At 58.4% G+C, this 22,897-nt stretch overlaps 2 protein-coding genes across 2 annotated transcripts in view; one reads left to right on the top strand and one right to left on the bottom strand.

Moving 5' to 3' along the window:
* The window catches only part of LOC122366781 (histone-lysine N-methyltransferase 2D-like), a 48,812-nt gene extending 25,915 nt beyond the window's left edge, over nt 1-22,897 (bottom strand). Inside the window, exons 1-20 of the mRNA XM_043339371.1 lie at nt 22,890-22,897; nt 22,062-22,274; nt 21,210-21,371; nt 20,481-20,735; nt 18,483-18,622; nt 17,999-18,121; nt 17,259-17,425; nt 14,967-15,157; nt 14,487-14,673; nt 8,696-8,926; nt 8,122-8,337; nt 5,295-5,476; nt 4,910-5,077; nt 4,618-4,784; nt 4,129-4,305; nt 3,221-3,885; nt 2,797-2,937; nt 1,954-2,591; nt 1,342-1,595; nt 1,045-1,151 (exon numbers count right to left, since the gene is read on the bottom strand). Of these exons, the coding sequence (XP_043195306.1) occupies nt 1,045-1,151; nt 1,342-1,595; nt 1,954-2,591; nt 2,797-2,937; nt 3,221-3,885; nt 4,129-4,305; nt 4,618-4,784; nt 4,910-5,077; nt 5,295-5,476; nt 8,122-8,337; nt 8,696-8,926; nt 14,487-14,673; nt 14,967-15,157; nt 17,259-17,425; nt 17,999-18,121; nt 18,483-18,622; nt 20,481-20,735; nt 21,210-21,371; nt 22,062-22,274; nt 22,890-22,897 (4,392 nt within the window). The remainder of the gene's footprint in view (nt 1-1,044; nt 1,152-1,341; nt 1,596-1,953; nt 2,592-2,796; nt 2,938-3,220; nt 3,886-4,128; nt 4,306-4,617; nt 4,785-4,909; nt 5,078-5,294; nt 5,477-8,121; nt 8,338-8,695; nt 8,927-14,486; nt 14,674-14,966; nt 15,158-17,258; nt 17,426-17,998; nt 18,122-18,482; nt 18,623-20,480; nt 20,736-21,209; nt 21,372-22,061; nt 22,275-22,889) is intronic.
* On the top strand, nt 11,095-13,819 carry LOC122366774. The gene is made up of 2 exons (XM_043339340.1): nt 11,095-11,957; nt 12,438-13,819. Exons 1-2 carry the CDS (start codon nt 11,262-11,264, stop codon nt 13,575-13,577), a joined length of 1,836 nt encoding a protein of 611 aa, XP_043195275.1. The 5' UTR covers nt 11,095-11,261; the 3' UTR covers nt 13,578-13,819.

Genomic DNA, 22,897 nt, shown 5'->3' on the forward strand with positions numbered 1-22,897 from the left:
ACACCGAAATACATTAGGAAAGCGAGGTATGATTGCGCCGGATGAGCAAACAGATATCGCTTAACACTAACATAGAGAAAACAGCAAAACGGCAACATTACACTGAGCGTTAACCGACGTAAATGAACCACCAATGAGTGCTGGGTGCCGCACACTCCACCCAGTGGTCAGCGCGGACGGGTTACGGAGACACGGAGAGCTATAAGTACACTCATTCTGCACACACCAGTGGCGCCGGTCCGATCGACTGGCGCCCGGAGCCACCCCGGGCCGACCCACACCCGACATTCAGGCGGCGGCGCGCGGGGATGGTGCCAAGCTGCCGGCGGTCGCACAGTGAGCCCATGCCAGCCGGCCGGCCGGTGTTAGAGTACGCCCCGCAGCGCGGCACAGCCAGCCAGGGGAGGGGGCTGCGCACCGAGCGGCATGCGCGGCCACACCCGGAACATACACAGTCACACACCCCACCGACCGGCACCCAGGCCAGTTACAGCGAGCGGCCGCGAGCCAACCTGTGCAGACGCCCCGTCACCAGCGGCCGGCGGGGTTAGTGCGGCCGCGCCGGCCACCACCTCGGCCGGCGGCGGCGAGTCGCCCGAATCTACCTGCGCGCTGCTCTCCGAGGCCGGCGCCGACACCGCGGCGGCGGCGGGGGCGGCGGCGGCGGGGGCGGCCGGCGCCCGCACCACACCGCCCTGCTTGGACTGCGAAACGAAACGTCATTGGTAGCGGACTGCGAGCGCGGGGACGGGCGGGGCGCAGCGGCCGGTCCCGCACAGACAGCCTGCGGGTCGGGTCACCGCCGCGCGGCCGGACAGGTCCTCACTGCCGGGACGGTCAGTCAAACCACACCACACACACACTGCCGACGGGCGGCCGACAGACACCCGGCGCCGCTCCAGCGAGCCGGTAAGTCACCGTCACAACAAACACAGCTCGTAAGGGCCCCCGGGAACCCCGCAAGCACTGGGGTGCTCGGCGAATCCAACACACCGCGCGCGTATAATCTCGCCAGGTACTCGCTCTCCAGACCACGCTGCTTACCTTGCTGGCGGAGCGGTTGTCCTTGGCCTTCTGCAGGTAGGGCTGCTTGCTCTCGGGCGAGAGGGCGCGCCATATCTTCATGATCTGCCGGACTCGATCGGCCACGGCTGCCGGCACGCAGAGGACAGGGGACGTCAGACATCAGGACAGATCATTACGGAGTGCGGCGGCGGATCATTGCGGTAATATCAGGGACGCAACCTCTCGACAAGTCAATGAAACAAGCCATTTGGAACATTCAGGCCATACCTAGCTGATCGCCGGACGGCAGACAGTTGCCACGCTCCGCCTCCGTACCTGGGAACTCAGTGAGCAGCTCGGGGTGTTTGTGGTTGGCGTACAGCACCGGTGAGATGGTGGCCGCCTCGCCCAGGCTCATGTCGTGCTCCCACTTGGCCAGGTTGCGCTGGTTGTACGTCTGTGACTCGCTGGTGGCGCCCGGCGGCGGCTGAGTGCCGGAGGCGCCGGCCACCGGACGGGCCACGGCGCCGGCGCCCGTCCACGCCATCTCACCCGACTGCGGCCGGTCCGCGAACTCGCCAAACTGGCCTCTGCAACGGGCGGCGACCAGCGGTCAGTGTATGGGGTAATCCCAAACTGTCGCTGCCAAAACGACGACAGCTGACGAGCAGAACTAACTATGATGATGATTTGGAGTGACAGGGCGCACCAGCTACGAGGCTACATCGCGCCCATTTCTATCTTGACTTCCTGAGTGTCGAGGGTTAAAAATCATCTAAAGGCGGAGGCCGTAATAAACGAAAAGAGGCGAGACAAGACGAACAGTTAGCCGAACTGTGATCAAATTACGCAGACGTTAAAGCAGTAGTCGCTAAAAAAAAATATAGACCACTAATTCCAGCAGTCGCAGCTGCTGCGGCAGTCCAGCCACCGCGCGGCGTCACTCACCCGTGCTCCTGTCCAAACTGTGCCATGTGCGGCAGGGGGGCCGGCCCGGCGCCCGCCACCATGGCCTGCTGCTGCGGCGGCGGCGCGCGAAACCGGACGGCCGCGCCCAGCGGCTGCTGCGGGTGCTGCAGCGGCGCGCGGATCAGCTGCAGCTGCTGCGCCGGCGGCGGCATCCCCGGCGGCGGCGGCAGCGCCGGCCGCGCCTGCTCCGCCTGCTGCTGCTGCTGCTGCTGCTGCTGGGCCAGCTGCAGCTGCCGCTGCTGGGCCAGCTGCGCCTGCCGCTGCTGCTGCTGCTGCTGGTGCTGCGCCGCCACCTGCTGCGGCGTCACCTCCAGTGTGTCCTTCAGCAGGTCCTCCACGTCCTGACCGTCCATGTTGGGCAGCCCGGTCACCATCGACTCGAAGCTCTCCGGCCACGGGCCGTCCAGCAGCTCGGAGAGCTCGTCCTTGCTGGCGCCGCCCTCGGCGTCGTCTCCGGACATGTTGGCCAGCTCCGAGTCGGCGATGTCCTCCAGGTCCGGGTGCTCGCCCAGAGCGTTTTCGTCCTCGTTGAGGATGGTGTCCACCAGGTCGCCCTCCAGGTCGGCGCCCAGACCGGGGAAGATGTCGTTGAGCGCGTCCTCGCCGTCGTCGTCAGTCTGTGGACACGGTGTCGAGGGAGGTGCGGTCAGTACTTGGAAGGTACCTAAAGTTTGAGTAAAAGGTTGAAACAGTTAACTAGCAGTACGACAGGCCTGAAGGCAGGGCCAAGACAGTGAAGAACGTTTCATAGCAGCCGCTAGACTAGGAACGACGCATTGGAAAAATAATTACGTTACTATTCCACCTAGAGGTTCAGCTCACCTCGTTCAGTTTATCCGACTTGGCGTCGCCGCCGGCGCCGGTCCCGGCAGCCAGCTCCTTGCTGGAGGCCTCCTGCTCCTGCTGGAGTCGCTCCTCAGTCTCCCTGCGCTCCTGAGCCTCGCGCACCAGGTCCCGCTCGGCCTGAGGACACACAGACCGAGGCGTCAGACGTCAGAGCGTAGTCGGGCAGTCGGGTGGTGTAGAAAGGAAGGCTGAGAACAACGCAAGACGAATGACCTAAGGACGTGGCCGTACACGGTGAAACAGAGAGCGAATATTTTAAATGCGTCCTCGATCTACCTACTGGATTTGTCACATTTATATCCCACAATGTTATCATCACGCCATTTTAGGATACCTAGCTGGGAGAGACTCGCTCAGCCGACACACAGTAGCTGGTGACGTTCGTACTCCGTACACCTACCTTGGAGAGTTGGAGTGTGAACTCCTTCTCGGGCTGCTCCTCCTCGTCAGCCTCGTCCTCGGCCGGCGGCTCCTCGCGCTCCTCCTCGCTCTCCGACATTTTGGCCTCCCGCGAGCTGTCGATCAGCTCCTTGCCGAAGAACGACTCCTGCAGGTACAGCGGGTACGCCTCGATCAGCTTGTACTTCTTGTTGCGGCGCACGGCCTTCTTCTTTGGCTTGTCCCCGGGCACGGCGAAGGCGGTGTCGGCGGCGGCGGCCGTACTCTGTCCGTCCTCTGTGGGTGTGACCGGGGTGCCGGGGGTCAGCGAAGGCCCGCCGCCGCCCTCGGCCGCCGCCGTGGCCGCCGCCAGAGCCGAGGCGGCCGCCGCCTGCGCCGCCGCCGCCGCCGCCTCCTGACGCTCCTCCTCGTCCTTCATGTTCAGGATCTTGGGGCCGCGCGCCTTCACGTAGAATCCGCCGACGCCGATCTTCTGCATGTTGCGCTGTCGTTTCTTTCTGATGACGTAGTCGCCGGACTCGAGCCGAGTCATGGTGAATCCGTCTGGTAGGTCGGGCGGTGAGCCGTCCTCTTTGGGCGGCAGCACCATGCCGTCCTTCCAGACCGACTGGGCGGCCGACTCGGCCACAGGCTCCGGCTCGTCCGGCTCCTCCAGCATCGAGGTGGCTGCGGGCGGACCGAGGGGAAGCGTGTCACCTTCCGGGGCAATGTAGCGTTCTAACTCATATATGTTAACGGCAAAAGAACTCGAGCAGTTCGCCACAAAAAACTCGTTCCATTCAAACACTGCATTCACGAAATATATAAGAGTTCCATCGCTGGATAATTTATGTGCCAAACAGAGACCCATGTCCTCTGTTAGTCAAAGCACCCCCCCCCCCCTCCCTGCCGTGGATCCCCATGACTCACTGCCCAGCACACTGTCAATGGCCGCCGAGATGCTGCCGTCGCCCTTGCAGTCAACACGCTTCTTTTTCTTTTTGGCCGGCTCGATGGTGAGCCCCTGGATGACCTTGTAGCCCGTGTCGGAGACGTACACGTTGTCCATGACGAAGAACCGCTCAGACGGCCGCCACTGCTCCGGCTCTGCGGGGAAGGGAACGAGGCGGGTGAGCGGCTGCGGGTTGGCAGCTCAGAGAGCACCAATACACCAAGTCAGCGGTAGGCAGCTGCAGTGAGTGCATCCACATAGTGGCAGGGACATAGTTATATAGCAGCTCTGGCTTCAACCAGATAGTTCACATGCGGTGCACGTGTAAGCGATAGACAAATAAAACATGTTAAGTCATTATCATATAACTGCGAAAAAACACGACTATACCACGACTGAATTATCCCTAGAAGCCCACCCCTCCCTCACCAGCCCCTCTCCCTCTCTCGCGGCACGTGGCTCCGTACTTTTCTCCGCGGGGCTGTCGGGCTCGACGATGGAGGCGTCGACGGATGGCTGCATGTGCGGCGGCGGCTCGTCGGCCGGCCGACACCGGGTGCACGTGTAGCCCATGGTGGCGCACACCTCGGCGTCCTCCTCAGTGTGGATGAAATCGTCCGCCGCGTGACTCCACCTGGCGGTGCAGCAGAGCACAGACAGTTAGAGGGAGCTGTGGTGATCGGGACTGCGTCCATAGACGCCGCAGCCAGTCAGCGTCAATAGGAACATCACCACCGGCGCCCTGCGCCCCCGCCCTACCTGAGGCACTGGGCGCACTCGATGATGAGCTGGCCGTCCTGGTAGGGCTCCTGGCAGGTGGCGCAGCGCGTCAGCGAGCCGCACGGGCCGCACATGGTGTAGTTGTCCAGCCAGGTGCAGCCCTCGCCGCCCGGAGACTGAGAGCCGCAGTGGACGCACACCGCGCACCTGGTTACAGAAATAAGGCGAAAACGATGTTTTGTGAATGAGTGAGGACGATGTTCTGGAAATCAACAGACATAAACAGAAACAAATAAACATATGAGCAGTTATAGCAAACCATTCAAAACCACAACTCAGAGTGAAACAGTCTCCCGTCCTGCCCATCCGTTACCCATGAGATCCCTCCCCCTCCCGGCCCCGTCTCCCATCCCTCGCTGCTCACCACTGGCACTTCCATCCGCCGTGCGGCACGTAGTCGAGCGGCGGGTCCATGCAGTACGTGTGGAACGAGATGTCGCACTCGTCGCACAGGATCAGTCGACTCTCGTCGTTCTTCTGGCCACAGCCCTCGCAGACGGTGCAGTCCAGACAGCGGAAGCCACGCTCCAGCACCACCTTATTCACCTGTCGAGAGGACACGCCGCACACGGTCTCAGAGCGCCGTCAAATAGTGCACTGTTCGACATACAGAACTATGGCACGACGGCCACATTATAATCGGTCACCGCGAACCGCTGAACTATAGTAGCTCTGCAACCACCAATATGGCAAAACGTGGTGAACGTAAGAGCAGTGCGGTGAATGAGTGGTACAGTGGTGAATAACTCACAGTAATATCTCCTTTTCTTTGGAGAAAGCAAACTTTGAGCCTTTCAACATTAGGGTACTGAATGTTCATTATAGTAAATATGACGGGCTTTAAGTATGCAATAATCATCTCCGACTTGGAAACCAGTAACCTAGACACGCTTGATCATTTCAAACACAGGGTACAAGCAAGGTACAAGGATGCCACCCTATGTCTTCATTTCGGTGATTGTATGTATAAGACGTAACGCCTGACCACCAGGATTATTTTTTAGTTGCACCGAACCACCGGAAGGGCAACATAGCGCGGAATGACAACAGCGAACAGGCGGCAGCGGCACTGCGTCTCAGACGGGATCGCTACGTCACCTGGGTGGATTTTCTGACCGCGCGGGGTATCAGGGGCCGCAAGGTATCGTTTTATCTGCACGGTCATACTGCGCATCGACCACGGTAGGGCAATACGACACTAACGGGCCGACTGCGGCCGCAGAGGAGGTGGGGATCCGCTCCGCAGAGGGCCCGGTGATGTCAGGAGTCGGAGAAATGCTCACAGGGAGCAGGGGAGCGCCCGGACCACCCGGCCGGCCGGGGGACTGGGTGGGCATAAGGCGGCAGATCAGGTCACGGACGGACGGCTCTTTGTGCACGGTCTCTGATAAAAGTCCGACACAGCATCAACGTCGCCCCAGCGGAAAGCACAGCAATCGGAGCCGCACGAAGTGCCGGGGATCATATGCCACTATTCCTAGCAGCTTGCACATCGGGAGGCACGATACAGGACATCTGGTGACGAGCAACCGGCATTCGAGGATCATTACAATTACAAATGCTCAAAATAGCAATAGGTGGTGTATTTCTGACATCAATGCCCATATTTTAATATGTTGAGGCTTGAGCACTCTTACAATATCATGTTATCATAAATTCATAAGAAGGACCTTGTAAGTCACTGCTGTCCGACCAAAGATTATGAATCAGTTCCCAAAATGTCACCCCCGGAGACAGATTCAGACTCAGGAAGTAGTCGTCCCACACGGCCCCGTGTGTCACTCAGCAGGTCACGGGGCTTTAGCTGTGGGCGGCGTCCAGTGTCGATGCGTAACGCCGCTGATTTGCGCAGCCCACGCACACGCAGTCGAGTCACGCTGGGGCGCCGGCCACAACAGAGCCGCCGCCGGCGGCCGCAATCAGGGCGGTCAGTTCTCAGCCTCCGGCGATCCAGTGGCGGTGCTATCTGCACAGCGCGTCCACATCACAGCAGGCCGGCGGGCAGCGCACAGACAGATATACTACTGAGAACAGACTGACAGACAGGCTGACAGACTGACAGATAGGCTGACTGACAGACTGCTGAGTGTAGACCGCGCGGCGGCGTCCGAAACAGCGTGCAAAGACGCCCACGGAGTAGAGTATTCATCGGTGACTCATCAGGACCAGTCCAATGGGACACTCATCAAACTTAGTCACACTCACTAAATATGAGCAATTACTATACCTACGACAAAACAAAAACATGCCTGAAAGAACACGCTAAAAAAATCAGACCGCAACAATGGAGGCCAAATACGTTTAGTTATAAAAAATACGGTCTGAACGGACCGACGAACATACTACTTCGATGTTAATTTCAAAACACCGACAACAGAGCGTTTCCCTGTTTCAAAGTGTTTCGCTGCCGGCGTTCCGTCAGGATTTGTCAAATCAGCTTTTAGCACCGGTTTTTCATCAAGACATTGCATCAATATGTATTGGTTCATACGGATAACATTCCAAAAATGCGTCGTTTAAATGTGCTTAACAAGTACCAATCATTGTTCAGTGTTCGTCCAACAAATGTGAATAAAAAGAAATAGACGAGAAAAATCCAGAAAATCAAAAAGTGTCATTGACCTAAGCATTGGCAAAGCAAATGTGTAACCTAAATTCGGTGTTCATTCATCTTCATATCAGGTTTGACCTAAGCCAAGTTGGATGCTTTGTCCCAATTTTATTCCCGGCCTGTCTTATCACAGGAGGTGACCCAAATATGCGCAAAAACGCTCGTCTCCTTCCGTCGATAGTGGGAAGGCGACGTCAAGTGCGACCCTGCGGCGGTTTCACCAGAAGTCCGCCGGACCGGCACCCAGTATGGCATAACTGGAACCAGTGGCCGCCGATTTACCAGCTATTCTGAATTACTCGACATGCGCATACGATGAGTGTAAAAAAAAACAAACAAGTATCTCTACGAAGAGGCTACACATTGCGCTTCCTGGGCAAAACATGCGTCAAGCACGGGTGTCAGAAAAAGATTCTAGTTCAACGCCTCCACCAGAGGGCTATCGCATCGGATGTTTCATTTCGCCAGTTTTCCAGTGTTCGGACTCTGCGCACCGCCGTGGCGGTCCGATTCCCCTGCCATCCCTCTACCGCCCCCGCCATCCCTTACTGTCCCCTCCCCGTCCCTCTCCATCCCTCACCTTGATGGTGATACAGTAAGGGTGGTAGGCCTGGCCGCACTGGGCGCAGGCGATGACGCGGCCCTCCATGTCCTGGCCGAACGAGCCGCACATGACGCACACGTCCTGCTGCAGCACGAACTCGTCGCGGGACGAGCAGAGCACCATCTGGTTGTCGTCGTTGGGGTTCGACTTGTAGAAGGAGCCGCCGCCGGCGCCGGCCGGGTTCTCCGGACGCTGACGGTCGGGGCGGGGGCGGGGGAGGTGATACGGTGGCGTCCCAGCGGAGAGAAACTCGGCGATGGTGCGGACAGATCCCGAATAATATCAGTCGGTCTCATCACTGTGGCTGTTTGCGTGGAAGGTCAGTAGGTAGCGTTACGACTGTTTGAATGCCAAAACTAGCTCAAGATCCAAAAACAACTGACACAAAAATGGTGAAACGCAACTTCCACGTAAAAATCTAAAAAGCGTAAAAAGACATTGACAGCCAGAACCAGAGTGGCACAGAACTAACGAGCCGGCAGCTCCCCCTCTCCTTCCCGCCGTATCGCCCCCCCCCCCCCCCAGGGCGCCGGCCGCCCCCTGTCCTCACCTGGAGCGCCACGGCCGGCGCGCCGAACATCCCTCGCACCTTGGCCTTGTAGGCCCGCTTACGGTGCACGTCTGGCAGCCGCTTTTTCTTCAGCACGTCCGTCTTGGACGGCTTGCCCGGCGGCTTACCGCCCAGCCGGCCGCCGCCGCCGCCAGTCTTGATGCCCAGCTTCTTCTTGACCAGGTGGAGCGGCTTCCCGCCACCCTTGGCGCGGGGCGTGCCCTCCTCGCCCTGACGGAGAGGAGCGGAAAACACCGTCAGCCAAGCTCTCAGACACAGAGATGCACAAAAATATGACAAAATTGAGACAAAATGACATAGGGAGGTTTTGCACACAATATCTCGAAGCTGCCTGGAACTGCAATAGCTGTTCAGCTGACCAAACAAAAGTCGCAAGTAACAACGACACAAAACAAAACTCGGGGTTACAGATCGTCGGTCATCCACAGCGGCACGACAGATTGGAATGTAGCTAAGCATTCAAATATTGCAATTTTAGACCGAATAAAAAAGGCAGCATATGAATACCAAAAACGTCAATGATTGTCAACAAAAACAATGGAAAAACATCACCGATCTTTTACGTGAGCTAACGGATGCTTTCGACTTCTTTCAATGTCAATACCGCTTATTTTTAAACAACAAAACAGAAAGTCAACCACCCCTCCCCCTACCTCCTACCGATAATCACAAACAGCATACCAAAGCCGGTAGGCGGGGGGCCGGTCAGACGCTACTGTTCACCAATGGCGTGCACTCAGCGCGGCCGGCCGACGCTGCCCGGGGGCACGTGACCTACTGACCCGGCTGACCTTGACCGGCCGGCCGGAGACAGCTGACGCATCCCCGCCCTTCTCCCCAACCACCCCTCCCCGGCACTGAGACGGGTCCCTGAGACGGCAACGGACGCGTGAATCATGGAATGAAGTGATAAAAGACAAAGCGAGGGGCTGACAAATTTTCGTTGATAAGAGGCACCATTGTTGCTTAGCGAAGCGTTTGAAACGTGGGCGAATAGATTGACAAAACAAATTATTTCTTTCCGAAGTGACACCGAACTTTCGAATAAAGGAGCATGCATTAAAGACACCGGAAGCTTTCATAACATATTAAAATGGGAAAAAATGAATTGGATGGGTACATTAACTGCCAAAAAGAGACCTAAAAACGTTCACAATGAAGGCGGTGATTCTGGGCCACCAAACAGGTAACACCACCGCCCCGACCCGCGGCATTGGCTGCCCGCAAGGCGCTCATTACCAGCAGCGTTCGGTCACACTGGAGGGTATCGAGAGGGAAAGGTTGGCCGACAGCAGCGGTAGGCACGGCGCACGGCGGCCGGCGAGGCGGTCGCTCCAATAATCAGCCCACTGACGAACTGGGGAGCACTGAGTCGACGGTAGGCACCTCCGTGGGTCCAGACACCGTGCCATTGAGGGGTATCATGGATGTTACAGAGCTGTAACATCCATGATACCCCTCAATGGCATCATGACAGTGTCCTCAATGTCGGTGACAGCTCTGTCACCGACATTCAATTAGGGGCGTCGGGATGCGCAGATACTGACACCATCAGCCAGCCAGCGGGATCAATGTCTCTACTAGACCACGCTCTTCCGCCTAGCGGTCATGCCACAGTAAATCACAGCTGACGCTTATTACCTCAGAGAAGTGGCTATCAGAAGTTTTTCTAGCGATGTGCATACTTCCATGACAAACACCGTGTCAATCTATTAACGTGTCACTATGAGAGTCAGATAGCCCGCCCAGCACGGTCGGGTCGGGTAGCTACACCTGTCCACCGGTGACCTTTGGCAGGTGCGGGCGGCAGACACACGGTACGGATGGCCGAGGTCGGTCCCACCGGCCCCAGTGTTGGAGGCGGGGCGACGAGAAATAGTCGGCGGTGGGTGCACAATATACGTTATCACTCTTTCCACAGCATGAAGCCGACGACGCCACTCTCAGGTAAGAATGAGTGATCCTCTTCTTTACAGTCTCTAGGTAATGCATTCATATAACGTCTTAATCAACACCTGTACAAAATAATGTCGAAAAAGTAAAAACTTTGGATTTTGACCATAAGAAAGTGGTTTGCTTTCCATAGCAAAGGCTACGATAAAACCTGAAATTTGTTGGCATTTACATATATCGTTATGTTTCACCCAAATGAATTCCAATCGATTTTCATCTTCTCCCTGATTCGAAGAACTGGAGCAAAAACAGCGCGAATGCATCACCAAATTGGCGTCGATTCCCGAAACTGTTTACGGGAAATTCCGCAGTTCATTTTGCCGCCGTCGCGAACTGACAACAAATTAGCCTACAATTACCCACGCTCTGCTACAACCGACGGTAGGTACAATTGAGAGTGGCCCGGGGGTGTGAACGTCTTCCAGATCACCACTGGACGCACGCCTCGGGGGCTGGGGGACGGATGCACCGACGCAGTCACTCGGTGACTAATCGTATGGATCGTGTCGGCCTATAAAACAACCGTCTCGGAGCAGGCAGGCAGACGCCGATCGTCAGTCGCCGAGAGCACTGTATCGCCCGCGAGCACAGGATGGCCCGGGGTCAGTCACTGCTACCACTGGTGGGTCTATTGCTCTCACTGCTCGGAGGGGCCGCCGCCGTCCCTCCAGCGGCCGGCGAGCAGCCGAGGGAGGCGACATCGCTGGTGATACCTCCACCGCCGTCAGCCGCTCCGTCGATAGTACCCAGCTCCGGCGTCTCTCCGCCAGCCCTCACCCCACCTTTCCTCCCCGTAGGACCGGGCAGTGGGGAGGCGCCCCCGCCGCCCGGCCCCGGCTTCGCGCTGAGCCCCGTCCCCTACCAGCCAGCTCCGCCGGGACTTCCTCCTCCGGTGGAACCCGTCTTCAAACACCCCCAGACCTCGGCCACTTCGAGGCGAAGGCGAGCAGTCGATTACAGGCAGGCCAAACCCGTGGGCGAAGAGTCGGAGGAAGTCGATAAGAAGGCAAAAGACGACGACGAGCGTCCCCTCTCGCCCCGCGATGATGATTCGGTGCCCGCCGTGGAGCCGCCGGCGCCGGCCAGCCTCCGCCTGCCCCAGGACGTGGAGCTACTACCGGGCTTCAGCGCGCCGCCCGGCTTCGACGAGCCGCCGCCTTCAGAGGACGACAAAGACGAGACGGACGACACCAGCACAGCGGAGGGGCCGACCGACGGCGGCGCCGAGCACGTCAACTTCGAGGGACTCTACTACACCACATACGCCGATAACAACACACATCAGGAGGTGAGGCCGATATCGAGATTAAACCGTGTGAATGGGGATATTCCGTAACGACAGCGACTGGGGAAGGGGCTCTACTACGTCCCCATTCTTATCTCCGACTACCGGTACCATTTTCAAAATTAATGTCTTTGTGCTCGCACTGTGTGGTAAATATCAGGTCACGGTAAGTTCAAACAACTGTGCTCCTGACAGCGATTGCCGCAAAACCTTATTATTCATCAAAATAGAACGAAAGTGACGGTACACTGTCATTCCAGGACAACTTTTGATAAAAAACCTAAACTAAACTTTTAAAAAAGATCCAGCTAAAAAACAAACATCCTTAGGACACATGGTGTCAAATTTATGAAGCAGAAATTACTGCCAAAGTGGGCACTGAATGACTATGTGACTTCGCTGCATTTCAGTTGGTAGCCTTATTTAGCCCGGCGCCTCTGGCTGAACGCTCCCCCCCCCCCCCCCCCCGCCCTCGGTCTGCAGATTCACACGCCGCTGGCGGATCTGGCCACCTCCAGCCACAGCTGCCGTGTGGTGCGCTCCGTGCCGGCCGCCGTGCGCCGCCAGCTCGGCCTGTCCCACTTCTACCAGCGCTACACCGAGGCCTACGGCATCCCGGTGCTGAGCTCGGCGCGCGTGCCCGACGCCGCACTCCGGCGCGCCTGCTACATCGTCCGCTTCCTGTTCGCCGACGTGCGCGCCGTGCGCGACAGCTACCGGCGGCGGCGGGGCCGGGTGGCCATCATCGGCCGCGCCGAGCGCACCACTCAGATCCCCGAGCACAGCAGCCTGGGGCCGGCCTGGGACGGCCGGGCGCGCGGCCTGGGCGCCACAGACTCCGCGCCCGTCTGCACCATCGGCGAGGAGAACCTGCTCAACTACGGCTACCCGGCCGACCGCTGGCACACGGAGGACATCGGGCTGCACGAGTTCGCGCACGGCCTGCACCTGCTCGGCGCCCGGTACGCGCTGCCCGACTGGGAGCGACGCCTGGAGGCCGCCCACCGCGCGGCGCTCCGCCGCGGCCTCTGGACCAACACCTACGCCGCCACCAACCACATCGAGTACTTTGCCGAGGGCGTGCAAAAGTACCACAACGTGGAGGCGTACAGTCAGCACCCGAACGGTATCCACAACCACGTCAGCACGCGCCGGGCGCTGCTGCAGTACGACCCGACGCTGCACCAGCTGGTCGCCGAGATATTCCCCTGCGGTAACACCTACATCAGTCGGCGGCAGAGCGGCTTCCAGGCGGCCTCCGACAGCGCCCGGCTGAAGCTCGAGTACCCCTCCTGTCGACTGGAAGGCAGCACCACTCAGCCCTCGCCGACCCAGCGGCCGACAGAGGGCACGACTCGCGCGCCGGCGAGGCGGACCACCACGGCACGGCCGCCGAGCGTGGCCTGTACGGACGGCCACCACTACTGCAGCAGCTGGGCGCGCGCCGGCTACTGCCGCTCCAACGCCGGCTACATGACCGTCCACTGCCGGCGCTCGTGTGGGGTCTGCGGCCAGTGCGCCGACCGGAACGGCCACTGCGCCGACTGGGCGCGCCGCGGCGAGTGTACGGCCAACCCGGGCTACATGCTGCAGAGCTGCCGCCGCAGCTGCCGCGTCTGCTGACCGGCGAGGGGAGCCGAGGGACGGGGGAGGGGGAGCGGAGGGACGGGACGGGGAGGAGAGGAACGCGACAGGAAAGCAAATGAATCTATGAGGGAATGACAGGATGACGAAAGAAAGGAGTTAAAGGGCATATTTCTTAGGAAAAATTGAGACGAGGTGTTAGTAACAAAGGGTAGCTGCTCCGTTTCTCAGGTCCTTAAATTTTAAAAGGATATTTTTTCATAACTTCTTCAAGTTTTCTTTAAAAAAAAAACATGAACTATAAAAGCTAACTCAAGCAGGTATGTAAGTTCCATCTCAGTATATCGCCAGTAAGATGCTATATAGCGATTTATATTGTTGTATGCTATAGAGCTATTTAATGATTATGTCAGTAGGTAATTGTATATGTAGTGTGACAGCGGTCAGTAAAGGTTCCACTGCTGGTGAGTTTGTGTTTGTCTCGCTTGACATTTCATATCGCTAAGCATGTGTGTAGGATATTGTGATTGCACTTTGCTGAGAGCGCGACGAATATTCGATTGAGCAAAGCAGCTTGCATATCATAAACAACACTGATCAATGGTTATTTATCATGACCATTGATGATAATGGTCATGATAATGGTCACGATAATGGTCATGATAATGGTCATTATCATGACTAATACACATATCTAAATAAAAGGTGTTTTAATTATGAGGTTGGTCTGTGCTTTGGAACAAAGGACGCATCAATCGACTGCATGAAATATACCTTTGTCGAACTGCTATGGACAAAGCACGTCTTTAAGCAGCGACACTGTTGGGAGGGTGACGTTCGGCCGGTATTGGGGACGATCTCGTGCAGCACCCAGTAGTCGTCCTGCTGACCTACCCCCAGTCCCTTCCCTCGCCCCTCCCCACCATCCCTCCGAGTTCCGACACTCACGAAGTGGAAGTGGTGCGCGGCGCCGCTCGACGACTGGGACGCGTCGCCGGCGTCGTGTCCGTCCAGGGAGGTGTCTGCGGAGGGCGGCGGCCCGCCGGTGCGGCACACGGTGCACACGTAGGGCCCCGAGGAGCCGGCGCCGGCCGCCGCCAGCTCCGCCTCCGGGTCACAGGTGGTGTGCACGTACCTGGCCGAGCCACGGGCGGGTCAGCGGCGAACCGAGCGGCGGCAGCTGCGCGCTGCACCATGGCGCCGAGTCATGGTGTGACGGTGTAAATAACGTTACATGACAGCCATGACAATGGCAAACGTAAATGTGTTGAAAAGATTGAGTAGCTCCACAGCAGATACGCCGAAACAACGGTAATCTCCAGCTAGCGCTCGAAGACCAAGACGCAACGAATTCAGACCGAAACCCCTCCTCTCCCAGCGGACTTCGACTCTTCTACCCCCTCCCCCGCGGGGCGGGGCGGCACCCACCGTCGGCAGGCGCTGCACTGCTGCATGGTTTTCTGCGCAAAGTGCCGGTAGGCGCGGCCGCACACGGGGCAGCTGACGCCCTTGTTGCGCTGCTGGTAGCACGAGTCGCACACAGAGTAGGTGTTGTGCCACCGGGAGCTGACGCCGGCGCCGGGCGTGCGCGCGCCGCAGTCCGTGCACACCCGGCAGTACTGGCGGAGTAGGGGGACAGGAGAGGGTGTCAGTTAGTACACCGTGCGCGCGCCGCAGTCCGTGCACACCCGGCAGTACTGGCGGAGTAGGGGGACAGGCCGGGAGGGTGTCAGTTAGTACACCCTGCGCGCGCCGCAGTCCGTGCACACCCGGCAGTACTGGCGGAGTAGGGGGGCAGGCCGGGAGGGTGTCAGTTAGTACACCCTGCGCGCGCCGCAGTCCGTGCACACCCGGCAGTACTGGCGGAGTAGGGGGGCAGGCCGGGAGGGTGTCAGTTAGTACACCGTGCGCGCGCCGCAGTCCGTGCACACCCGGCAGTACTGGCGGAGTAGGGGGTACAGGAGGGTGTCAGTTAGTACACCGTGCGCGCGCCGCAGTCCGTGCACACCCGGCAGTACTGGCGGAGTAGGGGTACAGGAGAGGGGGTCAGTTAGTACACCGTGCGCGCGCCGCAGTCCGTGCACACCCGGCAGTACTGGCGGAGTAGGGGGACAGGGGAGGGTGTCAGTTAGTACACCGTGCGCGCGCCGCAGTCCGTGCACACCCGGCAGTACTGGCGGAGTAGCGGGACAGGCCGGGAGGGTGTCAGTTAGTACACCGTGCGCGCGCCGCAGTCCGTGCACACCCGGCAGTACTGGCGGAGTAGCGGGACAGGCCGGGAGGGTGTCAGTTAGTACACCGTGCGCGCGCCGCAGTCCGTGCACACGCGGCAGTACTGGCGGAGTAGGGGGACAGGCCGGGAGGGTGTCAGTTAGTACACCGTGCGCGCGCCGCAGTCCGTGCACACCCGGCAGTACTGGCGGAGTAGGGGTACAGGAGGGTGTCAGTTAGTACACCGTGCGCGCGCCGCAGTCCGTGCACACCCGGCAGTACTGGCGGAGTAGGGGGACAGGCCGGGAGGGTGTCAGTTAGTACACCCTGCGCGCGCCGCAGTCCGTGCACACCCGGCTGCAGTACTGGCGGAGTAGGGGGTACAGGAGGGTGTCAGTTAGTACACCGTGCGCGCGCCGCAGTCCGTGCACACCCGGCAGTACTGGCGGAGTAGGGGGACAGGCCGGGAGGGTGTCAGTTAGTACACCCTGCGCGCGCCGCAGTCCGTGCACACCCGGCAGTACTGGCGGAGTAGGGGGACAGGGGAGGGTGTCAGTTAGTACACCGTGCGCGCGCCGCAGTCCGTGCACACCCGGCAGTACTGGCGGAGTAGGGGGACAGGCCGGGAGGGTGTCAGTTAGTACACCGTGCGCGCGCCGCAGTCCGTGCAAACCCGGCAGTACTGGCGGAGTAGGGGGGCAGGCCGGGAGGGTGTCAGTTAGTACACCGTGCGCGCGCCGCAGTCCGTGCACACCCGGCAGTACTGGCGGAGTAGGGGGACAGGCCGGGAGGGTGTCAGTTAGTACACCCTGCGCGCGCCGCAGTCCGTGCACACCCGGCAGTACTGGCGGGGTAGACACGGAGAGGGCGTCAGTTACACACAGAGAGGGAGAGCCACATAGTACACTGGACAGTGGACAGTGGGCAGGGTCGAACGGGCCGAGCGACGGCACAAGGAAGGCGTCAGTAGGCCAACAGGTCGGTACAGCCCTCAGGTAGCCCTCAGATAGCACTCAGATAGAACGGACGCGCACAGCTGATGACCACAGGCGAAAGGCGAGCGAACGACTGCAGCGAACGAACCGAAGGAGACGGACGAACGGACGACAGGACAGAGTACAATGATGAGCGACCACACAGTGACGGACTGCCCACTGCTCCGACAGTGACCCCGGTTCGGTGAACTAGTCTGATGAAATCGCTGTCATGTGTCACTGTCCATTAGCCGTCACATTTGCAACACTTACACAAATCACAACCACAACGAACTGCCCTTTCAGCTCGGCCATCCAAAGTTCAGCAGCATCATGAACACTTGACTCGCGTCAATCACTATATCCCGGCTGGGTCCAAATAGCAGGTGTGTCACAGAGCCGTATCCCGAAGCTGTGTCACATCTTCCCTCTCTAGCACAGTACTGGTGCCTAACAGTACCGTCCGCGTCCCCGGGCCGGTCAGTCTCTCCCCACCACCCGCCTCCCCGGTCTGTCCGTCCCTCCCGCCTCTCACCCGGCACTTCCAGCCGCTCTTGGGCAGCGAGCCGAGCGCCGGCCGGGCGCAGTAGATGTGGAAGGCCCGGTCACAGGCGTCGCAGCACAGCTGGCGGCCCTCCTCGCCCGGCTGTCGGCAGTGCTGGCACACCTTGCAGCCGGGACACTGCCAGCCGGCGCGGATATCTGCGGAGAGGGCAGGGAGGTCAGCTGGGACACTGCCAGCCGGGACACTGCCGGCAGTGCTGGCACACCTTGCAGCCGGGACACTGCCAGCCGGCGCGGATATCTGAGGACGGGGCAGAGAGGTCAGCCGGGACACTGCCAGCCGGGACACTGCCAGCCGGGACACTGCCAGCCGGCGCGGATATCTGTGAGACGGAGCAGAGATGTCAGAGGGTTCAGTGAGGCCAGAGGGGTCAGACCGGACACTGACAGTCGGGACACTGCCAGCCGGGACACTGCCTGCCGGCGCGGATATCTGCGGAGAGAGCCGGGTCAGGGGTTAGCATGAGGTCAGAAGGTCACCTGAGTCGGGACCTCATAACTCGGGGAAGCCAGTCAGCAGAGGTACAGGGAAAGGATTACAGTTGACTGAGAAAACTGACTAGGAAGTCAGCGGAGAGCGGATGGTAAATGAGCGGTGTCGCTGTGAGACCAGTGCACTGCTGACAGGCAGGCCTGTCAACAGTCACAGCAAACCTCTGGCGCACCGCACTGACTGGCAAACACACGGCACACAGAGTCGGGACAACTCACTGGGGTTGTCGGGCAGCGGCGGCGTGGTGCAGTCCACGTGGAAGTGGGTTCCGCACGACGAGCAGAACAGCATCGAGGCAATCTTCCCCGAGTCGTCGCAGTTGATACACGTGTCCTTTCCCTCTGTGGGCGGAGCGCAGTCGGACGTCTCAAATGTGAGGAAGGAGCGCATCTGTTCACGACGGTTTTAATTGCCCCGGTACGGGGCTGGTGGCGTTGACGTGTCATTTAGCATATCCAGATGCCTTTCACGTGACAATAACTAGCATTAAAGGCAAAAATGTTGGCGAACTGACCCATCCTCCATCTAACTGGACTATGAGACCATTTACATCTCGTTCTCCGACTTGTTCTACAGTTCGACACAAGACATCACGGCGCGACGGATGGCGAAGTCTCAACAGAGGGGTAACACGGAAAGGTAACACGGAGGGGGTAACACGGAGGGGTAACACGGACAAGGTAACACGGAGGGTAGTCTCACCTGGTGGCACCCGGTCCAGGTGGGTGAAACACCACACCTGGTGGTGGTTGATGTTCTGGAAGGCGGCCGAGGCGGCGGCGCACGGCATGTGAAACACAGCCGGACACTCGTCCACCGCGCAGTACAGAGACGCGCCGAACCTGGGGACACGGCAGGTCACAGGACGTCAGGGCAGGTCATGGCCGGCCTCGTTCCATCATACTCAGACTCAGACTCAGACGTGTATTGAGGAAATCCACTAAAAGCGGCTATTACATCCTCTCGTCAAAAATTAAAACGGTGGTTTCAAAGTCAAGATAAAGAGAGGCAAGCATCACAATCACACTCGCATACATCATAGTCAAGATAATACAAGAAACATAGATACAGACAATACCAGCACACATACACACCAGATGGTTAGCTCAACTCAGTCAGGTTGGATCCGTCAGCAGCCGCCTGAGGCGGTGCTTAAAAACAGGCACCGGGAGCCCGAGCAAATCGGGTGACAGGCGGTTGTAAAGAACCGGACCACGGCTGATGAAGCGCCTCTTGCCTGCTTCGGTTCTAGATCGGAGCACATATAGTGAGTGGTCCTGTCGGGTCACCCTAGCTTGCGCTCCTAGTGAGCTCCTAGCGGCAGCCACGGTTGACAAACCGGCGGCTAACATCTCGGGCTCACCGAAGCGCAGCAGTCTGTGCACCATGCACAGTGTGCCATGCACCACAAGGTTCTCCGCGCTGAGCCAACGCAGCTTCTCAAGCAGGTCCGACACGTGATCATACTTTTTGCGTCCGAAAATGATTTTTGCCCCATAATTTAGAGTCTTCTGAATGAGTGCAAGGTTCTTCTTCGAACCGTTGCCATAGACAGTGATACAGTATCGAAGCTGCGAGAGAACCAAGGCGTTGACCAGCACGGAGATGACGGACGGAGGCAGGCGCCCCCTGAGATGTGATAGGCCACTGAGAATGCCGGAACAGCGCCGGGTGACGGCAGAGACGTGAGTGTTCCAGGTGAGGTTGCGATCGAACGTCAGGCCAAGATTTTGTGCTTCCGAAACGGGAATGATAACGTGATCGCGAAATTTTACCGTAACATTTGGGGCATTGCGCAAATTTTGAGCGCTACCCAGCAGCATCAGCTGAGTTTTCCCGGCATTGACTTTTAAGCCGTTGGCACGGAACCAGAGGTCAAGAGAAGCTAGCGTCTGTTCCATCCGGTATACTACGTTATGAATTTCTGACTTTTTTCCACTGACCAAAATTTGGGTGTCGTCTGCATATTGAACTACGACTGCATCCTCGGCGAACAAGCTAAGGTCGTTGGCAAAAATGCAATAGAGAAGCGGGCCGAGGGCGGAGCCTTGGAAAACACCGATGCTGTTAGGGAGCGGAGATGAAGTAGTTCTTCCACCCAGAGCGTCAGTGAGGCTGACACTTTGGGTGTGGCCGTGAAGATGTGCCGAAAACCAAGCTGTATCAATACCATGAAGCTGCAATTTAGTCAATAATTTATCGTGGTCTATCACATCAAAACATTTGCTCAAATCCAGCAGGCAGAGAAGGGATAGCTCTCCACGGTCGGTAGCGGATAGGATGTGATCGGATATGGATATCAGCGCGGTTTCAGTCGAGTGACGAGGCCGAAAACCGTGCTGAGTGGGGGAGAGGAGATGGTTGTTGGATAGGTAACTGTAGAGCTGTTGATGTACGGCTTTCTCTACAATTTTGGATATAATAGGAACGATAGAGATTGGCCGGAAATTTGATGGATCTGAAGGATCACCGGTTTTGTGGATGAGGTGTACGAGGGAATGTTTCCAGGATAGCCTGGCAAGCAATGGCTTTGAAACAGCTAAGTAAATAGAAATAGTAAATAAGTAAATAGAAGCAAATAGAACATACTGGCTGATAAATCGCGCAAAAATAAATGAAAAGCGTCGGTGAGCCTTTCAACATTCAAATTTCGCTCAATTCAGTTCCACTCCCTCTCCTCGCGTCTCGCGTCAGACCCACCGGTGGCAGTAGTGGCAGCGCACGTTGGCGGCGGCCGCCACGGCCCGGCCGACGCCCTCCAGAGTCACACCGCCGTCCTCTGAGCGCACGCCGCGCGACCACAGCGCGCAGCCGGCGTGCACGAAGCACGCGCCGGCCTCGTCGCGCAGCAGCTCGGCCGGCGGCGGCGCCGCGTACCCGACGGCGGCCAGCTCGTCACAGCCGGCCTCGTCGGCCAGCAGCGCCTCCTTGCGCGGCGAGCCGCACGTCTTCTCTCTGCGGCGGCGGCGGAGGGCGGGGGCGGTCAGGGATGGGCGGTCAGACCTGGTGGTTGCCTTGTCGGTTAGAAGATATACTCTGGGGAAGCGAGGACATAGCCAGAGTGGGACAATACCCAGACAATATGAACAGACAATGATGTTTGTCGGATGACAAATATCAGACGATACGATGCACATAGTCGGTCACACGACGAATCTATAGACTAAAGAAGCTAGTTCTAAAAGATTTGGTAAGAAAAAATGCCGGGATCGGTCAGTATCTTCGAAAAGCAGAAAAATCAACAAAAAGTGTTAGTGCGTCCAGCTAGGACACTGGCTCGTGAGAGCGTTGGGATTTCCAGTAGCCACACAGCATGGCTGTTCGCATCTACTTCTACTAAACAGCTACACGAAAATGACAGCACTTCTTGAACACAAAACAAAACGAGTCATCACACCGGCAAGCCATTATTCCACTCACTCCACCCACTTTTTGACGATGGTCTTCAGAATGGACTTTCGGTCAGGGTCGGCGGCTGCGGTGGCCTCGGCTCCGTCGCCGCCGGCCGGGGCCAGCTGCACGCATCGCATCTCTCCCTGACCCAGCACGCTGCGCTCGCTTAGGTTACAGAGGGCGCACACCTTGCCCGGCCTGAGGAGACGCGAGACGTGACAGGTTACACTAACTACTGACAGGGCGCACACCTTGCCCGGCCTGCAGAGACGCGCGCCGTGAGAGGGTGGAGCAGGTTACTACTGAGAGGGCGCACACCTTCCCCGGCCTGTGAAGACGCGCGCCGTGAGACCAGGACGGAGACGGGCAGCCCGGACTGTTTTAGAGGATGAATCCGTCAATGAATGGGAATTAAGTGGCGGGGAAACCGCCGCTCTGAGGAGTGATGACGACAGGTGGAAGGAGACTTTCGAAGACTCGCATCCTAATGGTGCGAAGTTTATTCGAATTAATATAACTACGTACTACAAAGCATTGCTCTTTTCTGCGGAACGTTCACGGCTAAAAAGAAACTATTTGAAAGCTACATAACAATCTTGATTTCAAACGATCTGCAGTTTAACAATTTTGACAAGTAATATGGCAAAGCGTCAACCAGTGAGCATTGAGAAGGAATGAGCGATTAAAAACTAATAATTACGTTAGCAGACGAGGTTCATCAGCCATTTACCTCTCGCTCGTATGCTATAAAAACATCCTTCCAGCCGCACCCTTACTACATTATCACTAGACTACTCGACTACTTTTCTACTTCACTACCCCTTCCCGCAAGGGCTCTGCACCACAGAGGATTCTACGCTCCCGCAGTGACCGTCGCCGGCCGCTCACCACTGCTCGAGGAAGACGAGCGACTCGTCGCAGCTGGCCGACCGGTCCAGCGAGCTCTGTACTGAGCTCGAGTCGGAGCCGTCGTCCTCAGCGTCTCGCGAGCTGTCGCCCCAGGGCTCGGCCAGGCCGCCCACCGGCAGCGGGGACACCAGCGGCTCCGAGCGGCGCCGACTGCGCGCGCCACCCCGGCCGCCGCCGCGTACGTACGTCCCGCTGCGGGCACCGAGCAGTGTGGTCACACTGGAGCGGATAGGCACGGTGATAAAAAAAAAAAAATAGTAGGAATTCCACGCATGAGCGAAATCAATGCACAGGGCAAGGCGCCGTGTATTGTAATCAATTGTAGACAATAACGACAATCTGATCGCGTATCATGAACAAATGCTCCACGGGGAGAAGTTTGCTCCGCTCCCGACGTTCCATCGCTCGGTGGTTACCTGCTGAGCCGTTTGAGTTTGAGTCCGATGGTGCGCCGCTGGTCGACGGGGCTGACCAGGTCCTTTTTGGGCCGGCCGGGGCCGCGGCGCAGCGCGCCCGGCGACAGGTAGCCGGCCGGCTGGTGGAACAGCTCGCCGCCAGAGCCGCCCGCCGACGCCGCGTCTGGGCACCGGCCGAGACGGTCACATGAACGGGGCACACAGCACGGAACACGGCCGGCCGAGACACGGTCACATACCGGGTACGACACGAATCACACACGGTCTGACAGCAGTGAGGGAGTGTCCGCAGCCAGCTGTATGGAACTTGTGACAGTGATTAAGAGATGAGATAGGAACTGTTGTATTACTGTCACAGAAGTTGTTTTCATATGTTTGCAATTTGTTTTACCTTGTCAT

Source organism: Amphibalanus amphitrite, unplaced genomic scaffold (assembly GCF_019059575.1).
Source record: "Amphibalanus amphitrite isolate SeventyFive unplaced genomic scaffold, NRLGWU_Aamphi_draft 000830F_arrow, whole genome shotgun sequence".
In the NCBI taxonomy this organism is placed as follows: Eukaryota; Metazoa; Arthropoda; class Thecostraca; order Balanomorpha; family Balanidae; genus Amphibalanus; species Amphibalanus amphitrite.

Bases quoted from the DNA above. Each gene is read 5' to 3' on its own strand.
- LOC122366774 (XM_043339340.1), top strand. From the start codon at position 11,262: ATGGCCCGGGGTCAGTCACTGCTACCACTGGTGGGTCTATTGCTCTCA. The intron at 11,958-12,437 runs GTGAGGCCGATA...CTCGGTCTGCAG, and splicing joins ATAACAACACACATCAGGAG to ATTCACACGCCGCTGGCGGA.